Source organism: Carassius gibelio, chromosome A21, assembly GCF_023724105.1.
Source record: "Carassius gibelio isolate Cgi1373 ecotype wild population from Czech Republic chromosome A21, carGib1.2-hapl.c, whole genome shotgun sequence".
Classification (NCBI taxonomy): Eukaryota; Metazoa; Chordata; class Actinopteri; order Cypriniformes; family Cyprinidae; genus Carassius; species Carassius gibelio.
Window position 1 is genome coordinate 922,079 of NC_068391.1, and position 21,678 is coordinate 943,756.

A 21,678-nucleotide genomic window follows, 5' to 3' on the forward strand; every position below is an offset into this window, starting at 1 on the left:
AACCAGAATCGCTGATATTTTCGCTCATCTTGCAGCGAAATCATATTTAGAGTAAAACACTTCTTAGAATCGAGTATCTAAGTTCCAGTGCAAAATAGACGCTGTGTTTTAGCTTTTTATTTTTAAGAACTCTGGGGAACGTCGCAGCTGCGTGCACTCAAAAAATATTAAGGGCTAAATGTAATATTTAAGCATTTGAATTAAATATACATTTTGCACAGTTTTAATATAAACTAATAAATTTAATGTGATGCATATTTGTCAGTCATACGCCATGAAACGGGCCAGAATTCTGTAATTGTAATAATAAACGAATAAATTAATAATAATGAATAATCAACCCGTTTTAAATACTCAACCACGTTTATATATTCTTATATATTCATCAAAATATTGCTTGTTCAACCACTAGTCATATTTAACCACGTTCATACTTTTTAACATTGTAAATTTAATATTTATTCTGCTGCCAACAACAGATTTACGCCGTTTCTAAAGGATTTGAATGTACGAGTTTTGAAAATATGATTATTTAAATGAAATCAAATAGTTGCAAATAGTTATTAATTAACAATGCGGCATTTCTGTTTCATATATACATATGATTTTTTTTTCATATTAATTTAGTTTAACCTGACTAAAACAAAAAATATATAGCATATATAGACAAACAATAACTAATAAAAATGACAAAACAGAAAATCACAATGTTAAAATTAAATTTAAAATGAAATAAACATACAAAAAATTATATATATATATAATATATATATATATATATATATATATATATATATATATATATATATATATATATATATATATGTGTGTATATATATATATTAATGAACTATAAATTATACTAAAAGAGCAGTGATGCAGAATTCTGGTCACTGATGTATGAGAGACAAACATGCATCACATTAAGTTTATTAGTTTATGTTAAAACTGCAATTCAAAAACATCAATCTTAAATGTAGGCCTAAATATTATGGTGAGTGTGTTCTGAACCCAGAATATTCCTTTAAACAGACTGTCAGAATCGTCCAATCAGCAGCAGATCTACCCGAGACCGGCAGAAACACGTGATTGCGATCCAGCGATGTCCAACACGTCTCTGGACCAACAGACGGCCATCGTTATTAAAGTGAAGCGGAAGTGCAAGACGAGCCGGAAGTGGCCGAAATCTTCAAAAGTAGCAATTTGCTACTAGTTTTTGGGGCAAGTGTTGATACTCTAAAATCATGTCTAAAAGAATCAAACGATCTAGATAAATAAGATGACAACTATTCCTCAAGGAATTCAGCTACAGGAAGATTAACACAAGGCTAAAATGTAAAAAACAGAAACCGTCAGGCGACGTTCCGAGCGACTCCGAGTCCCTCCTGCCGGCCGAGAAGCTTCCGGATGGATCGTCTCTCGTTTGAAACGGACGTGAATCACGACACGCCGTCTTCAAGACTATCAGCGTGTACGACGGAAGACATTCGATTCTCACGTATCCTTATTTTTAATACATGAATGTAACGAAAAGTGCAGAGGAAGTTAAAATCTCTGAATGGAGGGACTCGCGATTCGACCGGAATATCGACTCACGGTTTCATTCACTATTGGTTACCAATATATCAACATCTGTCCTGAGGGACCAAGTCACACTTTGTAAAATTCAGTATAAGATTCAGCAACTGAACAAACGTGACACATCAACATCTAGCGATACTCCAAACCGGGATCATCACATTCCACAAATCTAGCTTTTTAAACCAAATACTCAAGAAGCAGCCGATGTTGTTCTGCAACAAAAGAAACGATGAACAGACAGACGAAACAACGGAACGCATTACATTCTCTACAGCTTTCGTTTTGCTCCTAAGGGTCGTTTTTGGTCTCCAGCGTCTTTTCGTCTTCCTCGGTCTGAATCGGACACTTGGATTGGTCAGACTGATCCACAGTGTTACTGGATAGGTCCAGCCCTCTGTCAATCACAGCCGCTGGACCAATCAGAGGCAGCGCTGACGAGGGCACAGGACTGCTGTCTTTCTTGTTGCCGTTAACAGTCCTGAAATCATGAAACATGCCTCAGATTTAACTCATACACTACTATGGTCAGATTCTGTAAGGGTTAAGTTATTCTCAGTGATCTGGAGACTCACATGCCGTGTCGAAGGACGTGTCGCTCCCATTCGGAGCGGAGCGTGAAGGTGCGGCCGCAGAACTCACACGGAAAGCGTTTGACGCCGCTGCCACTGGGAGACTCCACGACACCTGCATCACCAGGAAATACAACAAAACAGCTTTGACTTTCTGAAAGTTCAACAAGCAAATGTGCAAAAGATTGATAAAAAAAACCATTATTATACTGAAAAATATAGATATATAGATAAATGGAAAACTATTGTGAATTTAAATTCTGTTCAGTCTATAACACTTTTGTTGCAATATACTAATATTTATGCATATTTAATAAGAAACTGTTAAATTTTGTGATTTTGGTGTCTTCTTTCAGACTAGTGAAAAGAAAACTTCCAAAATCCACATTTAAGTGTTTATTTGTCTGTAGATTTCAATTCCAATCCATGTGTTTAAAATGTTTATTTCCCCTCTTAGATACACCAAACTTAGCAGTGTTATTCCCATCAATATTCTAAAGGATTTTGCTGAGCCGTTTGTTCATATTTCATTCACACTGATTTACACTACATTGTATTCCATAAAAACGTGAAAACGTGTTTGTTGACTATTTTCTGATTTATGGAGTGACAAAAAGAGAAATCTAAAACCCCTTTGGAATAACATTTAATATATCAAGAAAAACAGGTTATCCAATGTTCAGATTTATTTTCTGGAAATTTATGCAAAACTGCATTTGCATTTCGGAAAACTTGTAATACAAATCAGCTTAATGTACTCTGACTGATCAATTGATGAAAGTATTGTGATATCACCTGTGGCGTCTTGCCTTAATATAAAAAAACTACAAAAAAAAGGTAGTATAACCTACTGAAATTAAAAGCGTTGAAGAGACATTCCTGCTATTTATAAAAATGTTATGTAGAAAGCTTATAATAAAGGCTTGTGTTTTGCGTCTGTACATGAAGACTGTTACCTGTCACCTCCGTCTGATCGCTCGTCTCCTCCTGTCTGTACTCCAGAAGCTTCTCCTCCTCATCTTCCTCCTCCATCAGCTCTTCCTCCACCTCCTCCTCCTCTACAGTCTGGTCTTCTCCTCTCTCCTCCTCCTCCTCGCTGCTGCTCGTGTCCGTCATCTTGTCCTTCATCAGCTCCAGCTGGTCCAGGTTCACCCGTCCCACCAGCTCAAAGTTTCGGATCACCTGCAGACGACGGGTTAGACTGAGTAACAGCTCATTAAGTGAAATCATGATGATCCAGGGCTGAGGACAGACCTTGTGCTCCTGCTGCAGGTGCATCTCCAGCTCGTTCAGGAGTCTGCTGTCGTAGTAGCAGAGCTGACACTGGTAGGGCTTCAGCTCCTGGTGTTTCTGGATGTGCTGCTCGAGGTTCTGCTCGCTGGCGCAGGTGAAGGTGCATTTGTGACAGCGGAACACCAGACCCTCCAGATGACGGGACAGCTTCGATCGAGACACCTCCAGCGGGACCACACGCTCCTCTGAGAACCATCAGACAACACAATCACACTCTGATGCATGTCACGTTAATGCGCTTTTGAAGTGAAGTGTGGTCTTAAATGTCCAACTGAACTTTATATATTTATGCATATTTAACAATATGTTGCTAATTTGTATATTTGGAGAAAGGTGAGACCCTACAGGAAACACCATTGTTTTTTCAAGAACTGGTCCATATTGAGATATCTCTACTTTGAGATGGAGCATTGTCTTCTTTCAGACTACTGGAAAGAAAACATCTAAAATACACATTTAAGTCTTTGTTTTTGGCACTTTATCTATTTGCATTTGTCAATTTTTCCATTTACATTTTCCATTTTATTCCCGTCTATAATCTGAAGGTTTATAATCTGAAGGGGTTTGTTCATATATCATTCACACTGATTTTTACAACAGTTTATTCTCAAAAACATGACGAAATTGCATATTTTTAAACGCCCTGAGTTTTTTTTTCTATTTCAGAAGCATTTACGTAAACAACACTTTACAGTTTTATTTCTATCTATATTCTATGGATTTTTACTCAGGGGTTTGTTCTAGGGATGCACCGAATCCAGATTTTTGGGGTTCGGCCGAATAACGAATCCACTGTTTAAGATTCCGAATCGGAAACCGAATACTGAATCCTACTCGCATCCTTATTCCATTAACACAGTAAAACACATTAATGAAGTAAACAACGTCCACAGCAATGTATTTTTCATTTTATTTTATTTTAACTGTAAAAAAAAAAGAAAAAGAAAAAAAAGAATAGGCATTATTCCAAGATGACGAGTGAGAAAAACTTTTTTGACAATTACCAAGCTTATGCTTACCCAAGTAAACAACCAAAACCTTTCAATAAAAGTTAAGCAATGCAAAGAAAAGTGCTTTTTCTTTTCTTTTTAAAAATCAGAATATGTTTGGTGACTAAACTGAAATGAATGTAATTGAACATTAACTCAATAAACATGGATAGTAGGCTGTTTAGTTTTCGTTTATAACAGTAGGATAGGCTACGATTAGAACAGTAGCCAAATATTACGAAAAATATTACGGAAGATCACACACATCTCCTGCATACAGGGGCGGATCTACTGGGGTGGAAAGAAGAAGGCTAAAAGAAAGCCTTGCCACCCCTGCTGCCACCCCAGTTGGCAGCAACAAATTAAAGGTTATGGCCAATTTGAAAATTTACTAGCGCGAATCTTTCGTGATTCGTGATCCCACTCCGAACTCCCGAACTGATTCAAATTATTTGCGATCCCCAAACTGACTCAAATGATTCGCGAACCCACTTTGAACTCTCGAACTGATACAAATGATTCGCGATCCCCCTCCGAACTCCCAAACTGACTCAAATGATTCGCGATCCCGCTACGAACTCCCGAACTGATTCAAATGATTCGCGATCCCGCTACGAACTCCCGAACTGACTCAAATGATTCGCGATCCCCATAACTGACTCAAATGATTCGCGATCCCCATAACTGACTCAAATGATTCGCGATCCCGCTACGAACTCCCGAACTGATTCAAATGATTCGCGATCCTCAAACTGACTCAAATGATTCGCGAACCCGCTTTGAACTCCCAAACTGACTCAAATGATTCGCGATCCCCATAATTGACTCAAATGATTCGCGATCCCGCTACGAACTCCCGAACTGACTCAAATGATTCGCGATCCCCATAACTGACTCAAATGATTCGCGATCCCCATAATTGACTCAAATGATTCGCGATCCCGCTACGAACTCCCGAACTGATTCAAATGATTCGCGATCCCCAAACTGACTCAAATGATTCGCGAACCCGCTTTGAACTCCCAAACTGACTCAAATGATTCGCAATCCACAAACTGACTCAAATGATTCGCGATTCCGCTTTGAACTCCCGAACTGATTCAAATGATTTGCGATCCCCAAACTCTAATAATTTACAAAGTATTAATATACTGTAATATTTTTGTTGTTGTTGCTATAAAAACAGACTTAAGCGATCAATAGCCTTTAAAATGGCTTAAAATGCATTATATAAAAAAATAATGAGGCAATAATGATTGGTTAATAATAACACTGTTAAAATACATAATGTAGGCAAATACAAAATAAACAATTTATGTACATGTTATTACAAATGTCATGTGATTGCTGCTGTTACACTTACAGGACGATCAAATCCTTGTTTAGGATACTGACCAAACATTTCATTCAAATATTCACTTAATCTTTCATTTTTGGACACCTTTTTGCTATAGATGACTGAATGCTTGAGACTATAAAATAAATTAGAGTCATAATAAAGTTATAGCCACAGGTAAATGTCGAGAGCTACAATTGTGATTCGTAAATAATACAATTTATTCATTTAGTTTTTTATTTGATTAAAGTTATTTTTTCACCCCTATAGTATTTTTTTTTCCATCATCATATTTGAGGAAGGGGAGTACAACAATAAATCCTGCTTAGGGCACACATTTGGCCAGCAGTGGCCCTGAAGGTGTTGTTATACACATCTCTGGGAATGTGTGCTCTACCACACACACACACACACACACACACACACACACACTGTAGCATGCGTGGTGTTTTCAGCTCTTCACTATATTGATGTGCACTCCAGCGCGCTATGAGAGGATTTCACCATTTCATTTGATAAAACTATCATCATTCATTCGTATCGTATATACAGACTGACAGAAACGGCAATGTCTTTATGACAACCTGTCAAAATGAAATTTCTGTATAACTTGAAGAATTCAAACAGAAATATAGTACTATTGCACAGTAGAGTATGTTATACTTCAAGTACGCCTATAGCTAATAATAATAGTTCATTAAAAAAAACACAGAAACTCTGTCTACAACTCACCAAAGTAAAAGTTTGGTCTAACTCAAAGAAATTATGTAAGAAATTGCACAGTAAAATATACTTAAAAAAAGATATACTATAACATTATTTTAAAGGAATATCACACAAGTTTTTATAGAAGTTTTAATTTAAGCTTGCCAAAACAATAACACCATATTTTTCAGAAACAATTTCTAAAAGTACATTTGTATTTGTGCCTATAGTGTTTATTTATTAATTATTATTGTCAGCTAATAAAAGCTATGCTTCAGGGTCTAAATCTATCTCTTGACTGGTTGAGTTAGATAATGATTAACACTAAACAGAGTCTCTCCAGCTGGAAATGTCATTGGCTGTTAAAATCTTGTGTTTCTTATAATAAATTGACATATTGATAACACTGAATCTTTTATAATGCTCTTAATGACATGTCGATGCATACTGTATGCATTAGTGAGTGTGTGGTGCTTATGGGGTATGATCACTTATTCCTTACATGAACTGTTTCAAATGCAATACATTGATTGCATGAGATTAAGTTTGTAAATGATAGCCTGTGTCTTTTTGTAGTGTGCACATATATTTATCATCAAACTGTGATAACTGTGACTAAATTCAGTATATATACGTCTGCCATATGTTGCCATCCCTCAAAAATTCCTGCCCCCTTCTCACCACCCCATCAATATTTTTCTAGATCTGCTCCTGCCTGCATTATAATTAAATTAACGTAAAACCTGTAATATTTCACATGAAATGAGTTTAATTAAAAAACAAAACAAAAACTAAGACGCTCTGCATTAACAGGTGACAGCCGGTTGCGAGTGTGGGAACTAATGTCCCCAGCAGTACTGAAAAGTCTTTCACTGGGCACAGAGGTAGATTTTTGCCAGCATTGGAAATCACCACCACTGAAGAGGATCCTCTCTAAGAGGAATCAAAGGCTCACACGTCAGCACCGAAGTTTTTTTTTCTACTTCAGAAGCATTTACGTAAACCACACTTTACAGTTTTATTTCTATCTATATTCTATGGATTTTTACTGAGGGGTTTGTTCATATATCATTCACACTGATTTTACAACATTTTATTCTTAAAAACATGACGAAAATGCTTTTTTTTTTTAACGCCCTGAGTTTTTTTTCTACTTCAGAAGCATTTACGTAAACCACGCTTTACAGTTTTGTTTCTATCAATATTCTATTGATTTTTATTGAGGTATTTGTTCATACATCATTCACGCTGATTTATAGGACATTTTGTTTCTAAAAACATGGGGAAAATGCTATTTTTCATGGCCTTGAGTTTGTTTCTCCACTTCAGCAGCACTTTCTATACACCGAACTTTACAGTTTTATTTCTATCTATATTCTGAAGGTTTTTAACTGAGGGGTTTGTTCATATATCATTCACACTGATTTTACAACATTTTATTCTCAAAAACATGATGAAAATGCATATTTTTAAACGCCCTGAGTTTTTTTTTCTACTTCAGAAGCATTTACACAAACCACATTTTACAGATTTATTTCTATCTATATTCTATGGATTTTTACTGAGGGGTTTGTTCATATATCATTCACACTGATTTTTACAACATTTTATTCATAAAAACATGACGAAAATGCATATTTTTAAACGCCCTGAGGTTTTTTTTTTCTACTTCAGAAGCATTTACGTAAACCAAACTTTACAGTTTTATTTCTATCTATATTCTGAAGTTTTTTACTGAGGGCTTTGTTCATATATTATTCACACTGATTTTTACAACATTTTATTCATAAAAACATGACGAAAATGCATATTTTTAAACGCCCTGAGGTTTTTTTTTCTACTTCAGAAGCATTTACACAAACCACATTTTACAGATTTATTTCTATCTATATTCTATGGATTTTTACTGAGGGGTTTGTTCATATATCATTCACACTGATTTTTTCAACATTTTATTCATAAAAACATGACGAAAATGCATATTTTTAAACGCCCTGAGGTTTTTTTTTCTACTTCAGAAGCATTTACGTAAACCAAACTTTACAGTTTTATTTCTATCTATATTCTGAAGTTTTTTACTGAGGGGTTTGTTCATATATCATTCACACTGATTTTTACAACATTTTATTCATAAAAACATGACGAAAATGCATATTTTTAAACGCCCTGAGGTTTTTTTTTCTACTTCAGAAGCATTTACGTAAACCACGCTTTACAGTTTTATTTCTATCTATATTCTGAAGTTTTTTACTGAGGGCTTTGTTCATATATTATTCACACTGATTTTTACAACATTTTATTCTTAAAAACATGCCGAAAATGCATATTTTTAAACGCCCTGAGGTTTTTTTTTCTACTTCAGAAACATTTACGTAAACCACGCTTTACAGTTTTATTTCTATCTATATTCTGAAGTTTTTTACTGAGGGCTTTGTTCATATATTATTCACACTGATTTTACAACATTTTATTCTCAAAAACATGATGAAAATGCATATTTTTAAACGCCCTGAGTTTTTTTTTCTACTTCAGAAGCATTTACACAAACCAAGCTTTACAGATTTATTTCTACTATATTCTATGGATTTTCATTGAGGGATTTGTTCATACATCATTCACGCTGATTCATAGGACATTTTCTTTCTAAAAACATGGCGAAAATTGATATTTTTAATGGCCTTGAGTTTGTTTCTCCACTTCAGCAGCACTTAAATACACCGAACATTACAGACTTATTTCTTTCTATATTCTGAAGTTTTTTACTGATTCTTTTACTTATTATCAGACCAATTCTCATTAATGAGTTATGGAGTATAGCCTCCAACTGACCGAACATCTTCTGAAGTCTAAAAGTCAGTTTTTCTCAGTAACTGACCTCTGTGCAGGACGATGTGGTCGATCATGCTGCTCTTGTGTTTGGTGTGGTACAGACAGAAAGGACAGCGCAGATCTTTGGGTGTCTCCTCCGAGCCGCTGGTGTGACCGGCCTCCACATGCAGCGTGAACGTGGACCTGACAACACACAACAAACACATTATTCACTTTTTCTTTTGCTGAGGCTGATAGCAGATATAATTTCTAATATAACAAATCTTTTTTGTTTTGCTGGTTAAGTGTCCAATCTAGAACTACCAAACTCTAGCCTAATGTTTCCGAAACTGGGGTTCATGGGTTGACGAAAAGCTAATATTTAATTAAATTTTTAAATTTAAAAAATGTAAATAATTTCAAAAATATAAAAAAGAGCAGATGAAAGCTAACAATTATATATAAAAAAGGTAAATTAAAATTAATGTGAAAATTAAAAATTAAAATGAGTTAAGATAAATTATAGATGTCAAATTCAACAGATTTTCTAATTTAATCAAAATGAGTTGATTAAAAGCGAATAATCAAATCATAACGTAAATAAATATTTTAGCAGAATAAAACACAATTAAAATTATTTAAAAACTTTTTTTCAAAATGAGCTGATGAAAATCTAATCAAATAATAAATACAAATATTTTATAGTGTTAAATACATAATACATAATACACAAAAAAAAAACACTTGATGAAACTGATGAAATATTTGATTAGTTTTTCTGTGTCATGTGACTATTAAACAACATCAGAGAACCGTGAAAATGTGTTGTTAAAGTAATATGATCTTAACACGTAAACATCTCAGTTCAAAGGGGTTTGCCTGATGAAAAACTTTGGCAATCATTGATCTAGATCTCTAGAATTTGACATACTGTATTTAAAACATGATAAGTTGCAGCAGAAAGTGTATGACTCCTTAGTATTTATTAAACCGGTCGCTGGAGTAAATACACCTTGATATGACTCTTTTAACAGCCCAAACAGTAGTGCACCAGAGCTCACACCGATGGGGTCATAGGTTCAACTCCCAGGAACAGCATGAACTAATCATATGTATAGCTTAAATGCAATGCAAGTCGCTCTGAATAAAAGTGTCTGCCAAATGCCTGAATGTAAATAAATAAAGATGATCCTGGCTGATATAGTCTGGTAAGTGATTCTCCGGAGGCTCACGCTGTTCTTACTTGTAGCAGGTGAAGAAGGAGCAGTCCTTGCACTTGAAGAGCTTCTTTCCTCCGTGCCGGTCTCGGTAATGTCTGCGCAGACTCTGCATGTAGCCGGAGCTGAACTCGCAGAACTCACAGGTGAGGATGGAGTCGGGCCGGGCCGGAGGAACAGGACTCTCGAGCGGCGGAGGACTGGAGGAAACATCGGCCTGGACGCGAGACGCCAGCTGGAAGTGACTCAACTGCTGCTGAACATCTGCTGGCTCCAGATACCCCACAGACTCTGAGACGACACGGAGACAGAGACATCAGCGCCGCTACAGCATCTGGACACCGCTTTCACCTGCTGTTCACATCTGTCTCGGCTCACACCGGCACATGTGCATGTGACAAAAACATAAAAAGCCTTTTTGGCTACAGTTACAGTTATGTTTATTAATGTGCATCGTCCCTGTTAACAAATAAACTAAACTAAAAAATATATTTTTTTAAAGCTTAATGTTTTTTCACAAACATATTCATACATTTTATCATATATATTTTTATATGAATACAGAAAAACTGTAAAACTGTGTAATATTATTCTAATGTAAATCAGCTGTTTTCTGTGTGAATCTGTGTTAAAGTGTAATGTATTTCTGTATTTTCAGCATCATTCCTCCAGTCTTCAGTGTCACATGATCTTCAGAAATCAGAATAATATGATGATTTACTGCTCAAGTTGAAAACATTAATATTCTTGTGGAAACTGTGATGCACTTCATCTTTCAGGATTCACAGAAGAATAGAAAGTTCAAAAGAACAGAGTTTATTTGAAATAGAACTCATCTCAGACTTTTGATCAATATAATTTCTTTGTTAAATAAAAACACTAATTAATAATAATTACAAAAAAACCTTACTGTCTTTAAAGGTTCAAACAATAGTTTATATAAACTAAATGTTTCATCCTCATTCCTATATAGGGAATATTTCTCTAAATACATGTATAATTGTTCCCAGTTATTTTCTAAATGTTTACTGCAAGAAGTCAAACACTAAAGAACCATGTGTTTCCACTACATGAAGAATCATTTCACATGCATCTCATTTTTCAGCATCAGGAAGTTTCTGCATTGACAGTGTTGGGGTCTCACCGGTGCATTGTGGGTCGAGGGCCGTGTTCTGCTGGTCGTGTTCGGCGCTGGGTCGTGTGGAGCGCAGCGCGGCTCCAGCTTTGAGTTTGGGCAGCGTGAGCGTCTCTCCGTGCTCCTTCAGCGAGTGCTCCTTCAGCTGGATGATGGTCATGGTGGAGAACGCACACGAGGTGCACTTATACGCGTGTTCACCTGCAACACACACACACACCAGCTCTGTGCAGACATTACAACAGCATTCTGGGATGTTTTACAGTTTTCCTCAATCGATTTGGCTCCATTCTCGAATAAGAGGTTTTTTTTTTCTTCTTAAATACACATTAATATCTCTGACAAGAAATGTTTGTGAAGCTCTGCGTGTCCTTCTGAATGATGTCACTCTCTCAGCCCTCGCCCTTCTCTTACGTCTCATCTCAGAGAGAGAGAGAGGGAGAGAGAGAGAGAGAGAGAGAGACAGAGAGAGAGACACAGAGAGCGAGAGAGAGAGAGAGAGAGAGAGAGAGAGAGAGAGAGAGGGGGCTGATGGGTAACGGAGAGTAGAAGGACGACACTCGATTTCTGTCACTCTGCCCTTCAGTGACTTTCACAGTCCAGCGAAAGAAACATGATTACCATCAGTATTCCTGCAGCACAACACACACACATGCTTACACACGCTTACACACACACACACACACACACACACACACACACACACACACACATATGCTAACACACACACACACACACATATGCTCACACACTCTCCAGCAATGAAAGCGTCACTCATCTCATCCTGTCAGTAATATTGTGTGAGTTTCTCAAGCTATAAATCCAGACTGAGGCACATTTAATATGGAGATTCAAGTGTGTGTGTGTGTGTGTGTGTGTGTGTGTGTGTGTGTGTGTGTGTGTGTGTGTGTGTGTGTGTGTGTGTGTAGCGTCTCACCTGCGTGTGCTTTGTGCAGGTGGCTCTTGAGGCGGCTCAGGTAGGAGGATTTAAAGGGACAGAGCTTACAGCGGAAGGGCTTCTGATGTCCGTGGTGTGACTGGACGTGACGGTCCAGACTGGAGACAAAACACAGCGGTCAGACACACACACACACACACACACACACACACACAGAGGACAAACAAGCATCTGATTAAAACCAAAAGTATTTTGTTTTTATAAAATAAAATCCCTATTTTACTCTTGCAAAAACAAAACGTTCAATTACATACAACAAAGAAAGCAAAGAATATCCTGACAGTAAAGAAAATAACAGCACTGTAGCGCACACGATCTGATCTGGAGCTCTGAAGCTCATGTGGGCGATACATGTTGATTTCCCAGTCTCTATCACGTCCTGTCCTCTATTCTCATATAAAGCCCAAATGAAGCATGCACTGACGCCCAGCAGGTGTCACAGGTGTGCTGTCAGCGGACGCTGGTGTTTGCAGTCACCGTCAACACAACGCTGAATGATTCCACACGGACAGGAAGAAAGAGCAAATCTGCAGAGACGTGTCTAATGATAACCCTAAAGATCTGTGAAGAAGGATTCCTGCTTTAGCGCTGAGACTCTGACAAAACAGCCGTCTCCGACAGGGATCTGGGGAATCAGTGTGTTTTATCCGCGGTTCCTGTGTGGCACATGAATGCAGCAGCTTTCTGGGTCACAGAACATCCAGTGAAGCAGGATTTACTCCAGGGAACCAAACAAAGGTCCTGCGCTTCAGACGAGACTAACAGCTCTGCCGAAATATCTGCCATTCTCACAGGAAGTAGACGAGGAGACGTGACACTCCAGAGCGTGCACAATCTCTCTAGTTATTTATCTATCTGCTCCTCTCTTTATTTGATGTAAGAGACAAAGAATCCACAAACTTTAAGCATAGACACTACAAGACAAAAACATGCATTGGTCAAATTAGAAATTTGGGGGGTTTTGCCTTTTGATAACATCTAGAGGAAATGTAAGTGTTTATTGCATTGCTCTTTATCTATTTGCACAAGTAGATTTGAATTCCAACGTGTAAAACAGATTTATTCCGATCTATATTCCTATCTTTTTACTGAGGGATTTGTTCATATATCATTCTGATTTAAAATACATTTTAACCCGAAAATGAGCTTTTTTTTTAGCTTTTCCTCCATTTCAGCTTACATACACAGATTTGATGCCGTTTTCTCAAATTACGATTATTATTATTATTTTTTTCAGCAGCACTTTCGAACACCAAACTTTACAGTGGTATTCCTAATACTATTCCTAACAGTTTTACTGAGGGGTTTGTACATACGTCATTAGCCTGTTTTTTAACACTTTATCTATTTAAGTCTCTAGTTTTTAGGGCAATTTCTCAAAATGTGTTTCTTTCTAATGGAACCATACCAGAACAATGATACTAGGCTGTTAAACAGCTTTTCCCAACAGATTTCTTAATCTGCATTTACGAGACTGAAAAAAAATCTTTTTTAGTTTATTTTTTGGTTTTCTTATTAGCCATTTTATACTTTGCACTGAATTACTGACACGTGTGCTTGTGCTTTGAGTGAAGCATGGCAGTCTCACTCACTTGTGTCTGAAGGGCGAGCTGAACTGACAGTACTGGCAGCTGTATCTGTGGTTTCTGTTTACGAGAGCTCCAGCGGAGTGGCTCCTCTCGTGTGAGCGCAGGCCCTGCATGGACATGAACATGCGGCTGCACATGCTGCACGGATGCCCAGGAACCACTCGCTCCTGCTCCTGCTCCAGCGGCCCGACCATCATCTCCGTTTCCACAGCCACCGGCTCCTCCGTCTCCATGGTGACGTCAGGCGGTGATGCACCAGTAGTCTCCAGTGGATCGGTGTCCATGGCAACCACATCCTCCTCGTCACCATCGGTGATTCCGTCTATGGGAACAGCAACAGGCATCTCTGCTGCTTCCTGCTGTCAGAGGAAACCACTGATATTACGTATACAGGATATATATATTACAGCCAATCAGAGACACCAAAAACAACCAGTGAAATAGATTTGGACAATTTCTGAAAGTTTTTGTTTAATTGCACAAATGTTACCTGTTTTGGTCATTGGGTGCATTTTTTCTTCTTTATGGAAAAATAAATAAATCACACTGAACACTTAATGACGACATGTATATTAACCAGCGTGCATGCAAATAGGTTTTTACATTTTAAATAGATTATTGTAGTAATAAAGGACTTTGGGAATCCCTGCCTATGTGTCTCTGTGAGTGCTGCCCCCTAGTGTCCATTGTGACCTGTCCTGTCTGCTGATCCTCACTGGGCTTCTGTTCAAATCCTCGGGCCTGGGCTTCCCTGCCAGCACTGGCGCTCTCAGAGGAATACTAACACTAAGGCGCTTACACGCCTCTCTACACGCCACACCGTCAAGATGATGCTACTAGCTTTCTCTTCAGAGAGACGGAAGCGCTGCAAGGAGACTCTCAGGATTCTGCTGTGATGAACAAACTGGACTCTCCATGACTAAATGCAGCTCTGTGCAGAAGCAGACCACCTTAAACAATACTGTCAATCATCATGAAAACCATCCCACGGTACAAAATGGCACACATTACTTCTATAACACAGATATTGCAACCATGCATTAACTAACTGAAACCATAGACGTCCATAGTCCATAAACACATTTTTTTTCAACTACCACAGACGCACTCCAAATTTAGTCCACATTCTAAGGCAGCATTACATTTAAAAAATAGCTTTAGAAATAAGAGGAAAATCTTTCATTCTCTGTATGCAAAACATGTAGCCTAGCACAAGGCCACTAGATTTAATTACATGACCAACTTTGACATGCTCAAGGCTTTCTTCATGAATGCCCACAAGGAAATAAAATGCTTGACTTTAGGTAAATGTCACAACACTCGTCCATTTACCTTGTTTCTTCTGCAACACTCAAGGATTTGCTCTATTTGTCCATTTCATTGAATGTGCAGCTGAATTATAGTGGTTTAACAATCCAAACAAGTGAACAAGACACAGAGGAAAGAAAAACGTGTCCAAACGGCCTGTGAATGCAGTTGCTATTAGAATAGCGCAAAAGAAGAGAGGCCACCTCAGGAAAATAAAGGTCTGAATATAATGTGCACAAATCTGAAAAGATGCCTAAAACTGAAAATGTTAATAGATGAGAAAACAAAAGCAACTGTATAAATTTGATCAAAGGCGAAGACTTATCAAGCACTCACGCTTTTTAAAAGCCCTTGATGAAGCATTAAGTAACGTTTGGATGTTCGTACCTTCACGTGTCCCTCCCTGGCCTCCCCGTACTGCACATGCTTTCTCAGGTGATTGCAGATGGCCCTGAGGGTGGAGTGGACCTCAACGCAGAAATTGCACCTGTAGCCAATGGGAGTCTTATCGGATGTGCCGTCCACCTATAGGAAGAGACAATGACAACAGAAGATCATCGTCGTTTCGCTCGCAACTAGAATCAATGATGCTGAAGCTTATGTCACTATGGTGTTTAAACCCAAACGAAAATTCACACAAACATCTTCCGCTATTATTCTACTTCCTATATTATTAAAGCAATCAGATCATTGCTAGAGAATAGCACATAAAACACAGTTTTGGAAGTTAGTTAAGGTTACCAGCCCAAACTTTAAATCATTTTGACAATCAAATCAACTAATATTACCACTTTTAACCCATTAAATGGCGTTTAAGCTCACCTTATTTTCTGGTTTGGCTTCTGGTGGCTCCGTCGTCCTCTGCTTGTTTTGAAGCTGTTTTCGTCTTTCTAGCCTCATGGCTCTTTTCTGGAAATCCTCATTGTGGTTTATCAGATGGACGCTGAGTTCTGGAAAAGTCAAGAACTTGATTTCACAGTGGGTGCACTGGTAGAGCTCTGTCCCATCTTCTGCGGGGCTCGGAATGTTGACGAAATCCCGCTTGAGTTCCTTGTCGTGGCAGTCGTTGTAATGCATCACCAGCAGCTCCGCCGCGCTGAACGACAGCTTGAAGCATTTCAGGCATTTAAAGGGGAGCCAGTCCACCTCACCTTCAGGTTCCACCTCATCCTTAACTTCAACGACTTCCACCTCTTCCGTAGATGGAGGTTTCTCTGCCTCCTTGGAATAGATCACAGTGAAGTAACGGCCCAGTTTGCTGGAGGGCTGCTTCTTGGGAAAGACTCCTGGGTGGCGCTTTATGTAATGGGAAACGATACTCTTCCTGCTGAACGCCTGGAAGGAGCAGAGTGAACATTTCCTTCGGTCCACTGCAAGCCTTAGCTCTTCGCTCATCGCTGGAGACTCTGCCTCTGATGCCAAGGGCAGCGTCACCTTGTTCGGTTTCTCCGCCACAGTCTTGGATGCTGCCAAGCAATGGGTGTAGTAGGCATCAATGTCATGCCGTTTCTGGTAGTGTGCTGCGAGGCCTTTGCGGATGGGGTTGGTGTAGGAGCAGAGGGCACATTTAAAGACATTGTTCTTCCCTTCGGGCTGTGCTCTGACATTGTTATGCTTGATACGGTAGTGACGAGCGATACCTTTCCGGGTGGAGCAGAAGTATTTGCACAGCTGGCATTTAAACACCGCATTCTTGTCACTTTTTGCGACTTCGGGAAGCGTGAGGTCAAAGTCACAGGCCTCTGAGACTTCGGTCACACTGCTGCTGCTGCATTCAGCAACCGAATCCTCTCTTCTGGTCGGTGAATGCGTGGCAGTTGTTCTGAACATGTCTGTGGCCGACTGGTTATGATATTTCTCATAGTGTATCTTGAGTTTCTCTAAAGTGCCATGTGTGTAAGTGCACATCTTGCAGCGGTAAGCACCGTAGCCCTGTCTCTGGGTTTTGGATCGCTCATCCCCCTCATTAACCAGCTCGTTTACATGCTCAACATCATCGGCAAAGTCTTCAGCCGTGACTTTGATGGAAGGATGCCGTTTCTGGTAGTGTGTGAGAACTCCATGGATGCGAGAGTTCACGTACGGACATTGTCTGCACTTGTAAACAGAGCTAGGGTTGATATCTGCCTCCTGAGCAAAGTCAGCAGCTTTCACTTTCATGCCCGGGTGTTTCTTGCCATAGTGGGTCAGAAGCCCATGAAGACTGTTGTACTCAGACAAGCATACGGTGCACTGGTAAGGGCTGTTTGAGATAGACGTCGTGGCAGACAGAGAGAGATTAGCCTGACGCTCATGTGTTGGGTGGCTGACTTCAACTGCAGCCTCTTCCTGCTGGTTGCTGTTGAACGGACTGTACATCGAAACGTGTACTTTGGGCGGTTGTGGGAGCAGCTTATCAGGTGTTTGGTTCCCCTTGATAATGTCGAGCAGGACAGACTCGTCACCTTTGACGGCCCAAGGGTGCACCGCTTGGTAATGGTTGGTAATGTCCCAGATGGAGCACGCCTCAAAGGCACAATCTCTGCATTGGTAATGCTTCGTTTCAGAGTTCCCAGCTTGTCTGCTGGTGGAAGTATCAGGACCAGCCCACAGTTTGCTAGCCATGTAGGTGTAGTCGACATTGTGCTCAGGGTGGCGTCTTTGGTAATGCATGAGCAGCCCGCTTGGTTCAACATGGGAGTATATGCACCACTCACAGTGATAACCAGCCTCCAACACGCCGTCCTGATAAGCCCAGTGTAAGATCGTCATGGCCGTGGCCTTCACAGTAGGATGATCCTTCTTCAAATGCTTCTTCAAGGCATACACATAAGGAGATGTGTACACACAGTGTCTACACTTCAAAGATCGCAACGACCTGGATTTCTCTGCTTCAGTAACTACAGTTGCAGTGGACGTAGAACTTCCTGCTTGGATCATCTGCGCTCGTTCTCTCTGACTCCTGACCACAGCTGTGTGTCTACGGACGAGGTCGGCATTGGCTTTCACATCCCTGTGCTTCTTCTGGTAGTGAATCAAGACCCCCTTCACAGTCCGGTTCCCGTAGTCGCAGTGCTGGCAGAAGAACAACATTTCAGGTTCCCCTTTGTCGGATGCTCCTTTAGTATTGGAATTACTTGACCCTTCAATCCCATTGTTGTTGAATTGCTTCAGAAATTGTTTAGGAAGTGCAATCTGTAACTCATCCATGAGTTTCAGCAGTCCCGGAGTTGGGGGTGCCTGCTTTATGTACTTTGCCGTCACCTTAATCTCCGGATGTCGCTTTTGATAGTGGACCAGAACACCCACTACAGAGCGGTTGTTGTAGACACAGTGTTTGCAGTAATAAACATCTTCATCCAGAGCTGCAGGTGAGATGACGTTTGAAGACTTGGGGGTGCTCGTCAGGCTGTATGTTGAATTATTTGACAACTGTGCTCGGTCAACAGATATGACCCGCATGGTCTTCTGTATGCGGAAGTATGAGGCCTTTTGCTCCGGGTGCTTTTTCTGATAATGGACCAATACTGAGTGCATGTTGGGACTTGAGAAAGAACAGACGTCACAGTCGTAAACCACCACATTACCACCCAGACTTTCTCGAAGACCTTCAGTCTCAGCGTTTGCTTCTGGCGTTTTGCAGATGCTTTTGAGAGCAGGACTGGATGATGACCTGGACCCAGATGAGGTGGGGCTGAAACTCTTGGGCCCAGAATTCAAGATTTCTCTCAGTGTTTGGGATTCAGCAGCACCTTTATGAGGCTGATCGACCATGTAGCTGGAGAAGATCATGGCATTGTTGATCTTCACTGAAGGGTGCATTCTTTGATAATGGGGCATCAGGCTCCGCACATTTGGACTTGTGTAGGAACAGAAACGGCACATATACACCAGATCTGGCTGGTTAAAGTTCAAAACGTTACTTGCTTCTGGATGGTGTGTCATATAGTGCTGGTGCAGATCATTAAAGTTGTTATATTCGATGAAGCACTCGAGACAACGGAAGACTGCGCTCTGATCCTCTGGGTCCAGGATGTATCTGAAGCTAAACTTGATATAAGGGTGCATCCTCTGGTAGTGTGTGCTGACACTGCGAGCGGACTTGTTTTGGTACTCACAATGTTTACAGTAGAACAGGTTTCCAGGTTCTTCAGTATTGAATTCAGTGTTGTCTTGATATGTCTCTCTGCTATCTTGGCTGCTTTGATCTGGGACATCTTTAGATTCTAAAGAGGCACTGTAATTGTCTTCATCATCAGAAATGGTGACTTGAACAGGAATGTTTCTTGAGCCTAGTTTGGACTGCAGATTGCGTTTTCTTTTCCCAACACCACGCTCTGTCTGAATAGAATTTCTAACAGGAAGGTGCTGAGTGTTGAAGGTGTAGTGCTGACTTCGAGCATCAGAGGATTCTCTCTCTTTGCTTGTTTCCAAATCGATGTGATTCCCATTCTCCTCCACGTCATCATCCATCTCCTCAAGGTTAATCACATCTTCGTGCTGCTGGCTTTGACTAATCTTGCTCTGGAGATTGTTTGCAATTTCATCAATCCTTGTCCGTTTTTTGACAGGAGAGAGATCCAAGGGCAAATCGTTGATGGATTTTCGTGCCGTCTTCCCAATAAGATGCTTCTTGGTTGAAAATCCAAGGATTGAGGTCTGAGTTTTCTGAACGAAGCTCAAGGAGCTGTAGGACTCAGACTCAGAATCTTGCTGCTCATTGGACGAGCCCTCTTGACCAGTGACTTGCGTTCCATCACAATATGAGTGTTTGTGTTGCTGGTGGACACGTAGACCTTTTAGTGTGATGGTGGAAAAGTTACACAGTGAGCACCGATGAGGACCCTGCTGTTCATCGACTGCACTAGACTTTTTCCCGTTGATTTTAGAGCTGCCATTTCCTCCATTTACTGGCACAGAGTGGTCAGACGGACCATCTACACTTTCACTGGTTAAGTCCATAGTGTCCCATTCAGAAGACCCACTGTGACATTGTTTGTGCGCGTCAAGTTTTATTGGGTTGGTGCAAAGAAAGGGGCACTCGTCACATTTATACACCGTAGCTTTGCCAGATAAGTGAATGTTCTCTATGTGACGAGAAATACTACGTCGGTGCATGGTCAAGAAGGAGCAGAAAGGGCACTGGAACCTGTTCATGTGTCTTTTGAATGGAACTCCTTTAGTTTCCAGAAGGTCATTATCCTCTTCTGACAGAAGCAGCTTAGTAGAATCCTCAGCTGACTCTGTGTAATTGGGATCATCCAAGTCACAGAGTTCATCATCTGAACTGCTTTTGGAATCATTAAGCATGCTGGCATCTAGATCCATGCCAGACCTAGACATATCTGCCATGGTGAAAGTCGATCTCTCTGACAGTATGGAAGATCCTGTGCTGTTGGGTATTTTTGCTGTGAGCTGTGAGTACTGAAAACTTGATATCCCTGAAGTGGCCTTGAGTGATGCATTGCAAGAGGATCCTTTGATTGACGAGGGATTTGCGGAGGAACCTTCATTGCTCGCTAAATCATTCAGGTTTAAATTAGAGGTTGGAGTGCTTCTCCTGGATGAAGCAGAATCAGACTTGCTGGACCCTGCACTTCCATCCTGCGTTTTGGGCTGTTGCAAGGATACCATGATCTTCACCATGTTACGGTGTTTCTTCATCATGTGATCGGTTAACTGCTGCCTTTGCGAAGTCTGAAACCCACACCACTCACAGTTAAAGCTTCCTCTTGACTGGGGCTTGATCATAGATTCCAGGACATTACGTTCTACTTCCCCTGGCGACTCACAATGTTCTTCAACGGAGGAGGCATCAGAGTCCAAATCTGGAACCTCTGCTTCGACAGCATGAGCCGAGTGGCTCGATAGACCTTCCTTGTGATGCATTTTTTGGTGTTTCAGAATCTGTGCTCTCTGTGGGGATTTATAAGTGCAATACTGGCAGGAAAAGACCATTCCTACACCATCGTAAGTCGTAGCGCTACAGCTGGCCTTCTTGGAAGTTTTGAGGGATCGCTCATCGCTTGCTTCTCCATGGACCTTCCTGGTGTGTTCACTGAGAAGAGAGCTGGATCTGAAGTACCGCACACAGAACTTGCACTGGAAAAATGGAGTTGACGTTTTGTTCGAAGGTTTTACTGACTGGTTGCGTTTCGCTTGCTTTGAACCAGAGAAGTGCCCAATGTCTTTGTTAAAGGATTTAATACCT

At 40.1% G+C, this 21,678-nt stretch overlaps 1 protein-coding gene across 7 annotated transcripts in view; it reads right to left on the reverse strand.

The window, feature by feature from the left end:
• Positions 1-812: 812 nt before the first annotated feature.
• Positions 813-21,678, reverse strand: part of LOC127941495 (zinc finger protein 462) — a 38,289-nt gene continuing 17,423 nt past the window's right edge. For 5 of the 7 annotated variants that reach the window (XM_052536572.1, XM_052536577.1, XM_052536575.1 and 2 more), the window contains exons 3-13: positions 16,311-21,676; positions 15,876-16,013; positions 14,184-14,539; positions 12,571-12,689; positions 11,643-11,834; positions 10,525-10,789; positions 9,349-9,485; positions 3,405-3,628; positions 3,107-3,332; positions 2,154-2,265; positions 813-2,059 (exon numbers count right to left, since the gene is read on the reverse strand). In XM_052536572.1, the coding sequence (XP_052392532.1) occupies positions 1,870-2,059; positions 2,154-2,265; positions 3,107-3,332; positions 3,405-3,628; positions 9,349-9,485; positions 10,525-10,789; positions 11,643-11,834; positions 12,571-12,689; positions 14,184-14,539; positions 15,876-16,013; positions 16,311-21,676 (7,325 nt within the window). In that variant the 3' untranslated portion in view covers positions 813-1,869. Of the gene's footprint in view, positions 2,060-2,153; positions 2,266-3,106; positions 3,333-3,404; positions 3,629-9,348; positions 9,486-10,524; positions 10,790-11,642; positions 11,835-12,570; positions 12,690-14,179; positions 14,540-15,875; positions 16,014-16,310; positions 21,677-21,678 lie in introns of those variants that run through there. The other 2 variants (XM_052536578.1, XM_052536579.1) reach the window with 2 other exon arrangements.